General features: G+C 29.0%; 1 protein-coding gene across 4 annotated transcripts; it reads left to right on the top strand.

Moving 5' to 3' along the window:
* The first annotated feature begins 5,961 nt into the window (after positions 1-5,961).
* On the top strand, positions 5,962-16,195 carry LOC105257136 (protein yellow). Of its 4 annotated transcripts, none has more exons than XM_025407761.1 (6): positions 5,962-6,411; positions 8,194-8,432; positions 12,191-12,348; positions 12,670-12,978; positions 13,957-14,206; positions 14,990-15,930. In XM_025407761.1, exons 2-6 carry the CDS (start codon positions 8,201-8,203, stop codon positions 15,928-15,930), a joined length of 1,890 nt encoding a protein of 629 aa, XP_025263546.1. In that variant the 5' UTR covers positions 5,962-6,411; positions 8,194-8,200. The 4 variants fall into 4 exon arrangements, with proteins under 4 accessions (XP_025263546.1, XP_025263547.1, XP_019884892.2 ...); XM_025407762.1 differs by lacking the exon at positions 5,962-6,411 and adding an exon at positions 7,421-7,506; XM_020029333.2 differs by lacking the exon at positions 5,962-6,411 and having other exon boundaries at positions 8,201-8,432; positions 14,990-16,195.
* Positions 16,196-16,467: the final 272 nt, after the last annotated feature.

The raw sequence follows: 16,467 nt of genomic DNA, 5'->3' as shown, positions 1-16,467 counted from the left end.
GCAAGATGGTTCTCCAACGCTTCTTCCTCTCAGGTTGTCAGGATCATCAATTATGTAGGTCTATAATATACAATTAGAAGATCTAAAGTAGAAATGTCCAAAATAATATTCAAAAAAATTATTATTATACGCATTGAATTTTATAATATATTATTGCTTATAATAATAAGCAGATTAATAAAATAATTTTATAAATTTTGAAAAATCTCTGCTAATAATTCTCTAACAACTCTATATAAAAGCTATAATTCTTTAAAAATGGAAACTCTTACAAAGTTATACAGATTTTATTTACATATAAAAATCTTTTTCTTCTTTAATCTTTTCTTGTTCAAATCTTGTGTAAAAAAATCGAATACACGATTAATTGTTCAATTTAAATTCCACAAACGCAATTAATAAATAACTAACAATTTACTAACATAAATAAATAAATTACTTACAGAGCTGTTCTACTGAGTTGTGTCTGATGACTGTCCTAAGGCATCTCTCAGATTCTCTCAAGGTCGTCAGAGTCCATTGACTCATACGCGCGACACTTTTAACGGCACTTCCGAATTTCGATACGATCGAAAATCCCGTTTCGTACGAGAATTACACTTCGAACTTTCCAATAAGACGGGAATTCAACGATAATTTCGAATAAGAGCCAAGCAAGATAATCGAAGGATCGTAACAAAACTTATCATTTTTATTTCTTTTGCGCGTCGATATTTACTTACAATAATGATCATTTCTTTCACTTATAAAAATTCATCGTCGTGATACAGTGTCATGTTTATCAAAAATTAATTAATTATTAATTATAATAATCAGCGGATTACGTTTACTTATCACGATCGCATTTAGGAAAAGAATTCGATAATATACGAAGCGTTTTCTATCACTACTTTCCTGTTCGAATGTTCCCGTACGAATGATAACAAAGTCATGACGTATAAACAATAACGTGCTACGCGCCTTCAAGGCCACTATGTTATTGATATGATTTATTCTCAAAATATTTTAAATATTTTTTAATATTGTGATATATTGTACATATATATATATATATATATATATATATATATATATATAAGCGAAATATTAAATTATACAAGTATTTTAAAGTATAAATATTATAATAATAAAGTATAATGATAATGATAAAATATTATAATAATAATAAAATATTGTAATAATTATCTATTAAGCGATTAATGTATCACAAGACTTTTCATCATGTTAATTATTTGACTGTCCATTCGATTATATTTTATACTCTGCGCGTTCTCAATTCGAATTATATTTAGATTTAGATCGTTAGAAAGTCAATTCATAAGGTCGACCAAGATATATTTAATTTTTAAGTATCGTTAAATAAATAGTTATTACATAAAATTCGCGACGAAACAATAATTTATAATTTATAATTTATATTAATAATTTATAATTTTGATTTCTGTTACACACATACACATACATATGCACATTTTGTGCTAGGTTAGTTATTTAAATATTTTAATCAAATTATTTGATATGTTTATATATACATATTTTAAAAATATTGTAAATATTTTGTTGAATTTTTAAAATATTTTTTAAAATAAAATCTGTAATATTAAATATGTATTATATTAATATTATATGAATATTATATTAATATTATATGTATTAATATTATACGTATATTAATATGTATTATATTAATTTATATTAATATGTATTATATTAATATTATATTATGAATCCCTATCGTGTTGTATTAGCTTTTATGTCATGTATGCATAAGTGTGTGCATTTAATTAAATTAACTTTTGTTTTTACAATTAGTGTAAAGATTATTCATATATTTTATTGAATAAAAGATTTAAAAAAAAATTTCTTTTCGGCATAGTAATAATGTATGTGGTAATAATTATGAATATTAATTGTAATTCTAGATGTACTAAGGAAATGCGTGCTAATGCGATGATTTATTTCTACAATGTATCACAAATTAATTTCCTCCTTGTGGTTTTAACAACATTAAAATATGCTTGCAAACATGTTTTAAAATTACGTTCGCCAATCTTAGCTAGTCAAGAGAATAGTGTGATCATGGATATTTTTCAAGGAGTAAGGATTTAATTTAATGAGATATTGATTGCAAACTAAATTGTGTGAAATTGTATTAAAATTAATTTAATTCGATAAAAAATTAAGTTTTATATATTTATTTGCATCATTTTTTAAAAATAAAGTGTATATTGCAAATAGTAATACTAATTCTTGTTATAATATGCAACGGTAAATTTTCTTCAATTAAAGGAAAATTGAATTCTAATTCACAATAATAATTATTACTAAAATTACATTCTATCTTCTAGTTTTCTAATGGTTCAATAACGGTTGATATTATATAACTACTCGCCTTCTATTATTTTATTATTTATTTCCAGTTCTGCATGCACGCGAAATAAAAATGTATGCCAACCGAAAGATAAGAACTTGGATAAGAAATATGTGTAAATATAAGACATGTTATCCTAAACTGAATTAGTGAAAGTATCACTGATTGAAATAGCGTTGCAAAATTTCAGATACACTGATTTGATTCAAAAGAGTATTTTCAAAAGAGTATCTCAAAAATCTTATTAAATATTACTTATTAATTATTTTTATATGGATATAAATATATAATATTCTCAAAATTTTCAAATGATATTTTTTTAAAAGATATAGTTAGATGTTTTATAAGTGTAATTTAAATGAATCAAAATCATCAGCAGAATTAATATATTTAATTAATTAATTAATTAATTATAATATTACTCTATAGCTGAAAATTAAAAGAATATAAACAATGTGCAAAGTATTTTCTTCTTATGCTGATTAATCGTTTTAATCGTAATATGTTAATAATATAAAATAATATAATAATAATATAAATCAATAATAATTTATAATAAATTAATAATAATATTAAAGGCGTCTTCGACAGACTTTTCAGAAAACGCTCGTACAACGAGATTATAATTCGCGCATATAAGTATAATCAAAATACATGAAACAAATTTCTGTGATTTCTAACTAAATTGAGACATAAATCAGCTGTACGCGATAAGAAAGTCTATGACAAATGGATGCGTAAATAAACACATTATTTCACACTTTCAGTGTAATGTGAGACAGCTAAAACGCCTTAGGAAATTATTAATACATTTTTTGCTTCAGTTTTTATCCGCATCTCATGTTCGGATGAAACCGAGCGGTATCTTATTTTGAATTAGAGATAAAATAACGGAAGCAGGATGCAAAAAGGATACGAAAAGGATGCGAAAGGAAAGCCCGAAACGCCAATAAGACGCGAGATGTTTCGGGAATCCACGAAATCTGAGTTTTCTATTGGATCGAGTATCAAGGGATCGTGATTATTGGCTATATCGATCGAGTCCGCGTGGAGTATTTAATTCAGAAGTCCGCGTGGAGTATTTAATTCAGAAATCCGCGCGGATTACTTGGGTCAGAGGTCAGAGGAAATTCGGGGATGAGATCGATATATACCGTGAAACGAGTCACACACACACACACACACACACACACACACATGTGGATATTACTAATTACAAATACAAAGACCAGACACAAATTAAATGTAAATATAATCAATTAAAATTTTTCAAGATCTATTTTGTAAAGCAAAGTATATATATTCAAAATAATTAATTGTGAAATTTATTATTACGCGCAATCAATTTTTTTTATTTCTCTTCTACAGACATTAATATACTAAAGTTGCATAATTAAAATTTTTTTCTTGAATAAAAACTTTTGAAAGATATGATCATAAAAATTCTATAATTATTATAATATATAGAATCTAAATAATTATAATATTGTAAAACATTTTACAAGATACTAAACTATCTGTATAAAATATTAATTAATAAAAATATATTAAATTTTATTATAGATATTTTAAAATAAAATCCGGAATATTATATATGCATTATGTTATATATAATTTAGAAAGAATTATTATCAAGAGAAAGTAAATAGAGAATAAGCAATATGTGAAAATATCTGAAAATAATATAAATAATATATAAATATTTACATATATAATTTATATATATAATTTATAAATATATATATATATATATATATATATATATATATATATAATTTCTCGTATAATATTTTTGTTGCTTCATATGTTGCCCAATGGGTTGCCCAATTATTAAACATGTTACCCTTTTCTAGTCTTTTTTTTCCTCTTATTCGTGCTTTGCTATTTCTTTCTCCTCATGGCACTCACACTTACTCGCGAAAACAAGATCAATTTTATATAATTAATCGTATACATAACCGATCGCGAGACACTTTATATGGCACTCCCGATAGCGGAAAATTAACACGAAATATTTACTTCATTACATTGTAAGAAAGCAACATGAAAAATATAAAACATACGCTCAATGACATAAATTATATGATCTCAAGATTAAAATAGTGAAATGTAATATAATCATTTAATTAATTTTTATTCAGGAAAATTTATATTTAAAAAAATTTAAATTGGATGAAATATATTTAATTCTAATCTTTCATTATTAGATAAAGAAATTGTTAGAATACGTAAGAATCGATAGTCGAAGGATTGTTGGATTGATAAATTTATCACTTTTATCCTTTTTACTTCAATATTTATTTGCAATAATGAATAATATATAAATATTTATTTATCGCGCTTTGATAAAAATTTATCATCGTCATACACAGTGAAATTTATATTTTTACCCAAATTTTGATTCGTGAAAAGACAAAGAGGTAACACGATTGACTTGGAATGGCTTATTGGACATGCATGATCAGTTTTATAACTTGTCTGTCTCAGAAAAAAATCGTGCAGCTAGCGAAAATGGATTTAAAAGATGAAGACTAGTATTATAAGATGTCAATTGGCATTTCAAAATATTAAGTTTCCTCATAATAAATTCATGAAATTGGTCGAAATAGCCATTTTGAATTATTTAACCACGAATTACTCAAAAATCGAAAATTCTGCAGTCAGATTCGTTTTCAGCGTCAAAAAATCTATCAGAGATTCACCTACTTTGCTTTTTGTAACTAACCCTCGCAGGCCTGTATTATTTTACTTACAAGTATACTTTACAAGACTTTTCGTTATATTAATTATTCGATTCCATCATTCGATTATTTTATATATTATGCATTCTTAATTCAAATTATAATTAGATTTAGATTGTCAGAAAGTCGAACGATAGGCGTCAGACGAAATATATTTAATTTTTAAGTATTGTTAAAGAAATAATTATTACGTAAAGCTCGCGACAAAACGATAATTTATAATTTTGATTCTTGTTACACACACACACACACACACACACACACACACACACACACACATTTCGTAATAGACTAGTCATCTAAATATTCCATAGATATTTTAAACATAAATTATTGTTAAATTATTTTTTTGATATATATTTATATATGTAAATATTAAAATTACGCGCCGCGCTAAAACCGAATACCATATTATTATTAATTTGTTGCCGAAATATTTTTTATGACATATATATGTATGATAAAAAAAGAGAAAATATTAAGTTATACAAATATTTTAAATTATAGATCAAATTCACAGCTTTGGCATGATCTTTCTTTCAAAAATTTTTAATATTTATATATATAATATAATATATAAAATTAAAAAATAATTAATAATGAAAATAATAAAATAATGATATGAATAATGCTGTATGTATACATAAATTATATATAATTATACGTAGAAATCATGTACTAAAAATTTATGTTCCTCATTTGTTTGATAATTAATTTATTAAAAATTGGCTGGAACGTAAAAATCGGAAAGAAATAACGAATCACGAATGCACAGCTGTAATATGGAGAGGGTGTGCGGTAAAAGTAATAAATCTCGATACTTTAGCAAACAAGCACACAGTGCGCGTTGCAAGATTACCGAAGTAACAACTCGTTGTCCTAGTCAAGTGTCTAGCCAATAATTATATGCTATAATTAATTGTATCATATGATGTAGTTATTTATATTAATTTCGACGATATAAATAACTGTCTTATTTTTTCTCTAATCGTTTGCCATTTGTAGTAAATCCATATACGTTAAAAACAATTATGTAATTAATTACAAGGATGATGAGCGCCGGACGTTTTGATGCGCAAATTCCCGTGAATTCTCACATCATTTGCGAATAGATAGAAGATATTCGATAAGTATTGACGTTGCTTACGAAATTCTCGGCGTCTATCGTAGGAGGAAGTAAGTGCGAAAGCGGAAAGTGTTCCTAATTTCCTGTGGAAAGTGGCATTTACATGCTAAGACTGAAAAGAGCGTCTTGCTTCGCTTGCGGAACGAGTCATTGGAACGGAGCTACTATATCAGGTAACGTGAATTCTCTCTCTTTGTGTTCTCTCTTTTTCCCTCTGATGAGAGAAAGAACGTGTTTTGATGACCGTGAGCTTGAGTCGCGAAATATGTCGCGTCATCGAAGAAACGTGCATCACTAATGCATGGAATTAATGAACGTCATCGCGGATCTTATTTCCCGTTTATGCGGCCATGAATTTTCTGAATTTAAGCAATACGTATGAATTAAATTCCCTCATGTGTTTGGCTTTCTATTAATCAGAAGAGAGTTAAATTAATTATATATAAAATACGTCGCGAAGAGAGAGAGAAATTAATATGTAAAACATGAGTAGTTTACATTATCTGATGTAGAAAATAAGAGAAGACTCCAGTAATCCTTAATTGGAACGGTTGTATTACATAATTAAAATAGCAGACGCAGACGCAGACGCTTTGAAGTCATCGCTCCAATTAAGACAAATATTGAATTGCTTTTAGAATAGAATTGTGTTTGTATATGTTAACATTTTTTTTTAATTTCGTATGAATACTCATAAAATATGTAACAATTATAAAATAAGAAAATCTCCACAAAATTTAGAATATTGCATTTGTTCAGAAGAGAGAGAACCTAGTCTTATACATTTTGAAGCAGCAATTTTGATATATCTTTAATTAAAAATAAAATTTAATTAAAAATAAAAAAATTGAAATAGACAATAATATATAATTAACAATATAAATAATAATAAATATAATAAATAATAATAAATAATAAATAAGAATAGCAATAAATAAGAAACAATGATTTTAAAGAAATGTGTAATAATTCACATTGATCGAGAAAGCCGTATTTATAGGCATGAAAGCTAATCGATTTTTGAAATTTTGGTCCAACCTAAAAGAATTCTCGTATAATTTTGGGATTTTACTTGCGTGTGTATTTTTTTAGCAAACTATAATATTTTAATTGAGCACGAATTCATTCTTTCTTTCTCTTTGTAGCAACAAATGTAGAAACAGGTAATGGTTTTGTCGACACAGAGCATGTTTTTGCATCAAATAACATTCCGCTGCGTAACAACGTGAAATTATCGAAGCATTGACGCAATTGCCGAAATGTAAAAAGTACGTATAGGCGATTGCTCGAATTAGAGTTATGCAAATTACAAGCTGACGTCATATATGCATTTTGTAGCTTCTACAAAAAATTTAATTTGGCAATGCAAGTACGTTTTTCTTTTAATCAATTAAATTATTAATAATGATAAAACGTGCAAATATATACGATATATTGAAGAATGACAAGACATATATAAATATGTTATTGATTATTCCGTTACTATAATCGTTAAATTATTTATACACTTTTTTTATAAAATATATAGTATCTTTGCTTTTTATACTATGTGTGCTGTACTTTCTATTTCTAATTAATATACAATTTCTAATTAATTTCTAATTAATATACAATTTATATTAGAAATTATAAAAGAGCTATACTCTCATTACATAAAAGTCTACAGTTATTTGTGTAGGAAATTATACTACTTATCATCAATATTATTCTGTTCATTTAAATGTACATATATTTTACGCACATTTATAAGCATTTCCAAACTGAAAATTAAATCCTTTTGACGGCATTTATAGCTTGCTCATTCTGCATTTATGCAATATTCCGAAGACAGCGTAATCCATCCGTGACCGATTATAATACGATATTATTCAAGATATAATTGTTACACTTCAATTCTTCCGTTGTTTTAATTTTCATTCTCGCGTAATCGGCTCACGGTTCACGCTTGCTTCCAGGCATGCTATGATGAGAAAGAAGAAAAGTATTGACGTGGAGAGAAACGGATGGTCACCATTTCGACCGTTATGGATGCCTCCGAGGAGGATGAACTATACCAGCGATCACTTGTACGCTTCTCCCGATTATAATTCCGGCGATGATTCTAGTACGATCGGGGATGATTCTAGTCCGATGTATCAACGTGATGTCCGGAGTCGCAGAAGGCTTCAGCAATACGATTTGCCGCGTAGAAATCGTGAGTTTTCGAATGTCAGCATTTATAATTTGAAAGATACGTGCAATGAATTTAGTTTATAATCGACTTAAATTTAGATCAATGAAATAAAAAATAAGAAATTAAATATTAAAAATAATATAAAATTTTTAATAATTCAATATTTGCTAATATTTATTTATTCGCTATATTTTTATTTGCTATTAATCCCAATAATATTAATAATCAATTTTGAATAATAATTTTTAATTATAAAATGATTTATCTCTCTTTGTCTCTGTCTCTCTTTCTCTCTCTCTCTCTCTCTCTCTCTCTCTCTCTCTCTCTTTCTTATTAATGTTTTTTATTTTTGTAAATTTTTTATCCAATTACATTTAGATATTTTGACTTGTAAACAACTTTGAATTGCAAGAGTTGAAAGCAGGAGAAATAAAAAAAATGGTTCTTTAATTATTAATTATTAATAAAATTATTAATTATTTTCCTTAAAATGATAAATTTCAGAAAACAGATGCGCGCGGAATCTTAAAATAACATTTCTTGCGTAAATACGCGGGTAATTGAATTACGATGAACAAACACAAGTTGCATCGTTGTTACTGTACCGTAAAATTCAAACGAGTTTCACCTGAGAACAAGCGATAATAAAAAGAAATATTCGATATTACTTCATAAAAAATGTAATTATGGCGCTCACCGATGCTGTAAAGTGGCCGACGCCTTCCACAAAAAATTCTCACGAAAGGCACAAGATAGTTTTTATTTTTTTATATAAAAAAGGTTTAAAAATATATCGAAAAATTTCTAAAATAATTTTTGAAATATATTTCTATCTGTGTGAAGCATATTTAAAATAAGTTATAATAATAATAATAATAATAATAATAATAATAATAATAATAATAATAATAATACACACACACACACACACACACACACACACACACACACACACATATATATATATATATATATATATATATATATATATATTCTAATAATTATTTTAAAATTCCAAATGCTCTAATAATTTAAGAAGCAATTTTTCCTAAAATTTTCAAAAAAATTGACAAAAGTTTCATAGACCGTTAACTGGATGGTTTCAAATAACGATAAGAAAAAATCCTGACAAGTTATGTACGTGTCTTTCTTATTACACTATCCAACAAGACTTTGGCATTATCATGAAACCTACATCACTTCTTATAGAATTAAAATCCACCCGCAAAATTTATGTAGCACGTAGCAGGATTTTTGAGAAAAACTCAGTTAAATATGCGAAAAATGGACATTTTGATAATTTTTCAACAGTTATAACTTTCCATTGCGATGTATTACATGTAACTATGACTTAAAATCAAGCTTGAGAGACTTGCACTTTATATACAAAATGCAAAAATGTTCCATGTCAAAAAGATTTTTTTGAAAAAATGATTGCATAAACTCGAAATGTTTTCCAGCGTTATTCAGAATCAATGATGTGGACGTGGCGAGACTCTTCGATCCCCTTGTATATATGTATGTGTGTATGTATACTACGAGCGGAGGATAAAAGTTGTATGAATGAGATGAACCTCAAACTCGCGTAAACAACAGGTAAACGGAGGATAGTTCCATAAATAAAATAAACTGTAGACACAACTCCTACACAACAGACAAGTCAGAGATAAGAGCTTTATTAATAAAAATAATAAAAAAAGGAAAAATACGCAGACTCCTACACCACAGACAAGCAGGGAATAAAAGTTGTATAAATAAAATAGACTGTAGACTCCTACGCCACGGACAGGTGGGGATTAAAAGTTACACAAAAGCTCTTTTATTCTTATTTGTTTTCCTAAGCAAACTATTTAATTTATTTTCAGAAAAAAATATCCGATGAAGTGTGTTTCGCAAACAGGCTTGTAAATCCTTCATTAGTCATATCTTCTTTATTACTGCTGCACATTTATAGTGTTGCATAATTAATTAAATAATTTATTTCTTTTCATAAAAATTTTTTTGGCATGGAACTTTTTACATTTTACGCAAAGTACAAACTTGTGATTTTGAGCCATTGTAATTGCTGAAAAATATAATTATAATTATTCTTTTAATTTATAGATCAATAATTTGTTTAAATATATCATTATGAAAATCTAATTTTATTTTGTCATTTAAAAAAATTTTTAATAATAATTAGAGGTTTATTAATTATTTTTCTTTACTTTTCTAGATTAATCTCTAATGAACAATTTAAACTTAAGATTAATTTTATTTTTTTATCTTTATTTTTATTCAATATATTTTTACTCACTAATTACTTAAAAAAAATTAATTTTTTAAATTTATTTATCTATAAATATAAATTTCATGAAAATAGTATTTTTCAATTTAACAAACTACAATTTTGTATAATATTTTAAACTTATGCGAATGTAATTTTGAATAATATTTTAAACTTATACGAATATCCATTAAATAATCTAACAATTTTATCAATATTTTATCTATTTTTTTCACTCTTTCTTCATTATTAAAATTTGCTCTTCAAAATCATTATCATTACGAAAAATTAATTAATTTATTATGAATAAAAATATTTTAACCTTTTTTAATAAATCTCTAATCAAACTCACATCTTCTATTAACATTTCATATTGAAATTTTGGATCCTTATTAGGATTATTCCTAAGTATCTAAATTATTAGCGAATTCTTTTTTCTATGCATTATTGTTTTAATACAAACTATGCTTTTAATAGAATTATTCATATTATGTAAAATATTAATATAGGATGATTAATTCATAATATTCATATTAACGGAGCCTCCACATTTTTTATTTGTATATATATTCATATGGCTATTTAACCGAGTTTCTCTCAAAATCCTGACATGCTAAGCGAATGTTGCAGGCTGATTTGAATTCGACACAAAAAGCTCTACATGCTAGTTTCGAAAACAGCCAAATTTGTCCTTCAATGTTATTAAACCGCGAATTAGAAGCATCGCGCGCGTTTTTCACTCGACGTTCTCGATTCTCGATAACTGCAGCGATGCAGTTTTATCGAGCAGATGCGCAAATTCCCATGAACCCATCCGCCAATGACCTATACCGAAGTCGCAATACACGAACGAGAGGGAAGATCATCCTCGGGAGAAGGGATTCGCCATTCTCTCCTTTCGTAGGATCTCCGAGTCACTTACGACCTGGATGGTGAATATGGTAGTCGCGTAACATTCATGGTACCATCTCGAGCACTCGTCTTCCTCGCGCTAGGCATCTCCGACAGTGCATCTTTAGGGCGAGAGCGTCTCGTTTAAAGAGCGCTCCGCTTTCGTAGGATTTCGAATTATCACACGTCGCGAAGTAAGTAAGAATGATGCAGACTCACCCGTCGATCATCGTTTTGCTTTCATATTTATGTCAGTGAATAAGCGCCGCTATTTCATGCGTTATCATACATACGTCGAACATATGTCAACCATTGACAGATGATTAAGATTTAATTCCGCGCGCGATGCGTCCATCGAATGTTGACGATTTCCTCGCGAAGGCCCACTTACCTCGATAAAGGAGATAATGTTGGAACAGGTTTCAACGCATGTAATGTTGCGAAAATTTCACTGAATTTCTAAGAAGAGTAATCAATCTTCTTCTATCTCCTTTCATGTACCCTTTCATTCGATTATTTTACAACGGTATAAATGTACGACAGATTGTAATAAATATTGTGACGCAATTAGATTTGTAAAAGTTGTATTAAAGGATGTATTTTCTAAAATTTTCTTCTGCAGATATGAAGAGCACGTTACCATGGTTGTTGTCGATTTCGCTATTAAGTGTCCCAAAATTTGCGGTTCACATGGGCCCCAGTATCTTATCCAGGGAGCTTCAAGCACCTGCCTTGCCGTTAACTCCATCCATTTCAACTTTATCGAAATTCTCTTCGCATGTAAGAAAAACAAGAGAAAAATAAATTTTAAAAATATTAAAATTTGAAATATTAAATTTAAAATTTCAAAATTATAAAATTATAAAAATAATATATAAAAAAAATCTGGATCTCTAATTTTTCTTTTACATTTTACAATTTTCTTTTAAGTTTGAAACTCATCTATGTACTTTTAAAAATGTATAGTACATATTTTTATAATATTTATCTACTTGTAAGCGAGCAAATTTAAGCTATTATTTACATCTATAATAAATCAGATTAAATTCTTCTTTGACTTATAAATTAACAGTACATCTAATTAAATAATTTATCGATCAGCCCATCAATCATAGAGGTTCCACGTCAATTTATGATGAACATGCTGCGAAATGTGATTCTTATGGAAATTCGGCGGGAAGAGAAACCGCGAGCAAAGGTGATCTTTACGGATCGACACCGCAATTGACGCGGCATCACGTCTCTACGTCGAATCTAGGCAGAAGCGATCTTTCGAGACATCCTGGAAGTGCCATCGATATATTTCGCACGGATCCACACTCGGTCAATCAATTGGATTTTCATGATTTCGGCGACGGTTTCGAGCCGGGATACATTTCGGATGATTACGTCGGCCCAGCTATGGAACTAGTGAGTGCAACGTGTTTTTTTATTGCAAAATTTTTAGGCGATGTCCGAGATTCCGTAATTCCGTCCGCGTCAGCAGATTTTGCATTGTGACGTCGAAAGTGAAGAAAATCGCTCGAACAGGTCTCGCAATTGAAGCTCACTATAATTCGCAACTAAGTATAAGACAAAAAATTTATTTATATAATTTGATGCATGTCTTTTAAAATATATATTTTGATATTTATCTTGTATGTTAGGTTCGTTTTAATTCCTACAATGTTTTCAATATCACACAAAATGTAATATTAAAAATTTCCAAATTTTATCACAAATTATAGATTATTTCACATGGCATAAATTATTTATATTTGACTACATTACAAATTATTTTCTAGAGAAATTTGATGAGAAAGATTTTTGCCATAAAAACAAATAAGATTTGTATAAATAACTGATTAAAGTTTTTGTTGCTGCACGAGATGAATTAATGACATATATGTAATTGCGATGCATATTTATTTTATTCGTCAATAATTTCATAAAAGCCTTCCTTTTATTATTCATTTATATTTTATTATTTATATTTATTTATATTTAATCCTTTGTGTTATAATGAATTATTCAGGGATCCTTTTCTTTGCAATTTTTCATTTTTTCACTACTTTTTTAACAACAAATACGATTTTTTGTTTCTACAAGATTCCTAGAACATCAATAAGTTTAAAAAATATAAAATCATTAATTATAAAAATAAAATCATTAATTGTAAAAATAAGATATATAAGGTCAAAGTTAGTACTTTTTCATGCATTTTTCACTTTCTATTCAGAAAACCAAAATGGCAGAAAATCAAAATTATCTCATATAAAATGAATTTAAACAAAATAAAATCTATGCTTTTGCTGACGACGAATTACCTTACATATGATAATTATGATTTGAAATGGTATATGAATCGATATTGAAGGTATTTTTGACAAACTTATTGTTCTCTAACAGATGTACGCCTGGACCATGATTGACATTGAATTCGACAGTATCGAGGCAAGAGATCTCGCTATCTTCGAGGGCGACTACATCGCGGAAAATAATTTACCCCTCGGCCTGGATGTTTGGCGTGATAAAGTCTTTATTACTCTGCCAAAGTGGAAGACTGGCATACCAGTGACTCTGGCTACTGTGCCGAGACATTCAAAAAAGAGGAATCCCAAACTGAAACCATACCCTAGCTGGCAGTGGCATCGATCAGGTTATTTTTAATTGTCAGATTCATATCGAAGAACTTATATTCTATGCACGTGACAATTTTTGATAATATTTTTGTGAATATGTATTAATAGATTGTCACTTGTTTAGTTTTTTTAAATTATTACTTGTTTTTTTTTTAATTATTACTTGGTTTTTTTTAATTATATGAATTATTATCGAGAAAAATCTTGATTGTAACAAGAATCTATTCTATTTTGCTTTACGAGTTTAAACCTAATCAGAAAGCAGAAGATGATCCAGAAAATATATATCAAGAATTAAAAAAAAAACTTTCAGAAATCGCATGACATAGTTGACGCATGAAATATACATGAATGCATTGTTTACTTGAAAGGAAAATCAATGGTTATTAATGATAATTTTTTCCGAGAAAATTGTCATTAATATTTGCATAAAATTAAAACAAAGACTGTGAAAATACAGGGAAACAACAGCACGTTATTTTCAATCGGGAAAAAAATACGGAAACTGAATAAATGAGCTTCCCATGAATTATCCCTCGCGATAATAAACGAGCTTTCTATTATTTCCTGTTCGAAACAAAAGCGAACTGTTAGATAATTTATTGAACTACCTAATTCGTGAGAAAGCAAGCAAGTGCCTGAGCAACCAAAAGTGTAAGAAATATCTTTGTTGAAAAATAAGAAACATACTTTAACTTCCCGCGTTCTATTGAAAAATAGGGAATTTATATATATTTGATATAATGAATCTTTGATAATTTAATTTCAGCATTTTTGGTTCTACATCTTTTTAATTCTAGAAAACTGCGAGGGCTTAACATCGGTCTTTCGAGTCCAAGTGGATGAATGCGATCGATTGTGGGTCCTCGACTCCGGCAAAACGGAGCTCGCCATAAGGTCCAAGCAATTGTGCCCGCCTGCCATATTCATCTTCGATCTGCGCACCGATAATCTCATCAGAAAGTACACTCTACCGGACGAGCAGATCAAGCAGGACTCCCTGTATATCAACATCGCGGTAGACATCAGGAACCACGACTGCAGCTCCGCAGTGGCTTACCTGAGCGATGTATGGCGATACGGCATCGTGGTGTACGACTTCTTCAAGGACACTACTTTCCGAGTCGAGCATCCCTTCTTCTATCCCGATCCCCTGGCGTCCAGGTACGAGCTGCATGGCATAAAGTTCCTGTGGACCGACGGGATATTCGGGATCGCGCTCAGTCCCGTGGACATTCGCGACGACAGGACGTTGTTCTTCCACCCGATGTCCAGTTTCCGGGAGTTCGCCGTGTCCACGTCGATCTTCAGGGACAAGAGGACCGCGGATCGAAACGCGGAGGAGTTCGTGCCTGTTGGTCGACCTAGAGCCAAGGACTACGGTCACTCCTCGGGATCCGCGATCGATCGGAATGGGGTCATGTTCTTCAATATGGTAACGAGAGACTCGGTGTGGTGCTGGGACACCAGAAAGGAGTACATACCGCAGAACTTGGGCGTGATTGGTACCAGCAACGTGTCCCTGATATTCCCGAACGACATCAAAGTGGATCACGAGCCGGAACAAAGTGTGTGGCTGATCTCGAATCGCTTGCCCATGTATCTGTACGGTACTTTGAACAGCGGAAATATTAATTACAGAATATTTAAAGCGAGCGTCAAGGAGGCTATCAGGGATACCGTCTGCGATCCTAATTACGTAGTCCCTGATTCGGATCCAGGCCTCGATGATAATTGCTAAAAACTCCTGGAAATGCTGGAATTTTCTCTCCTTTATCCCTTTATTTTAAATTATTCCGTACATTTTTGACTATCGCGACTTGTAAAATATGACGAACTGAATTAAACGATTCAGTAAATACGTCTTTGTATAATATTATATAAATGTGCAGCACATTATTTAGATATTATTGTAAATAATGCAGCTCTTTTTGAATCAAATTGCCAATGACTAGATTATTGTATATGAAATTTCTAGCAAATAACCATGTTTTGTATATATATATATACACACACACACACACACACACACATATATATATATATATATATATATATATATATATATAAATTTTATTTGTATGCAAATGTTAGAAACCTTTACTAAAAAATACATGTAAAATTTTTAATTATGTATATAACTCAAAAATATATATATCTCTCAAATATATTAATCATATGAATGTAAGTAATATTACAATTAATTTTTATGCCAATTATTTATTAATAATTATAAAAATATATTGCAAGCAAATTTGTTAAATTCTCTTTCAAATAT

This window comes from Camponotus floridanus, unplaced genomic scaffold (assembly GCF_003227725.1).
Source record: "Camponotus floridanus strain SB8 unplaced genomic scaffold, Cflo_v7.5 scaffold188, whole genome shotgun sequence".
In the NCBI taxonomy this organism is placed as follows: domain Eukaryota; kingdom Metazoa; phylum Arthropoda; class Insecta; order Hymenoptera; family Formicidae; genus Camponotus; species Camponotus floridanus.
This window is presented reverse-complemented; position numbering and strand designations above follow the sequence as displayed.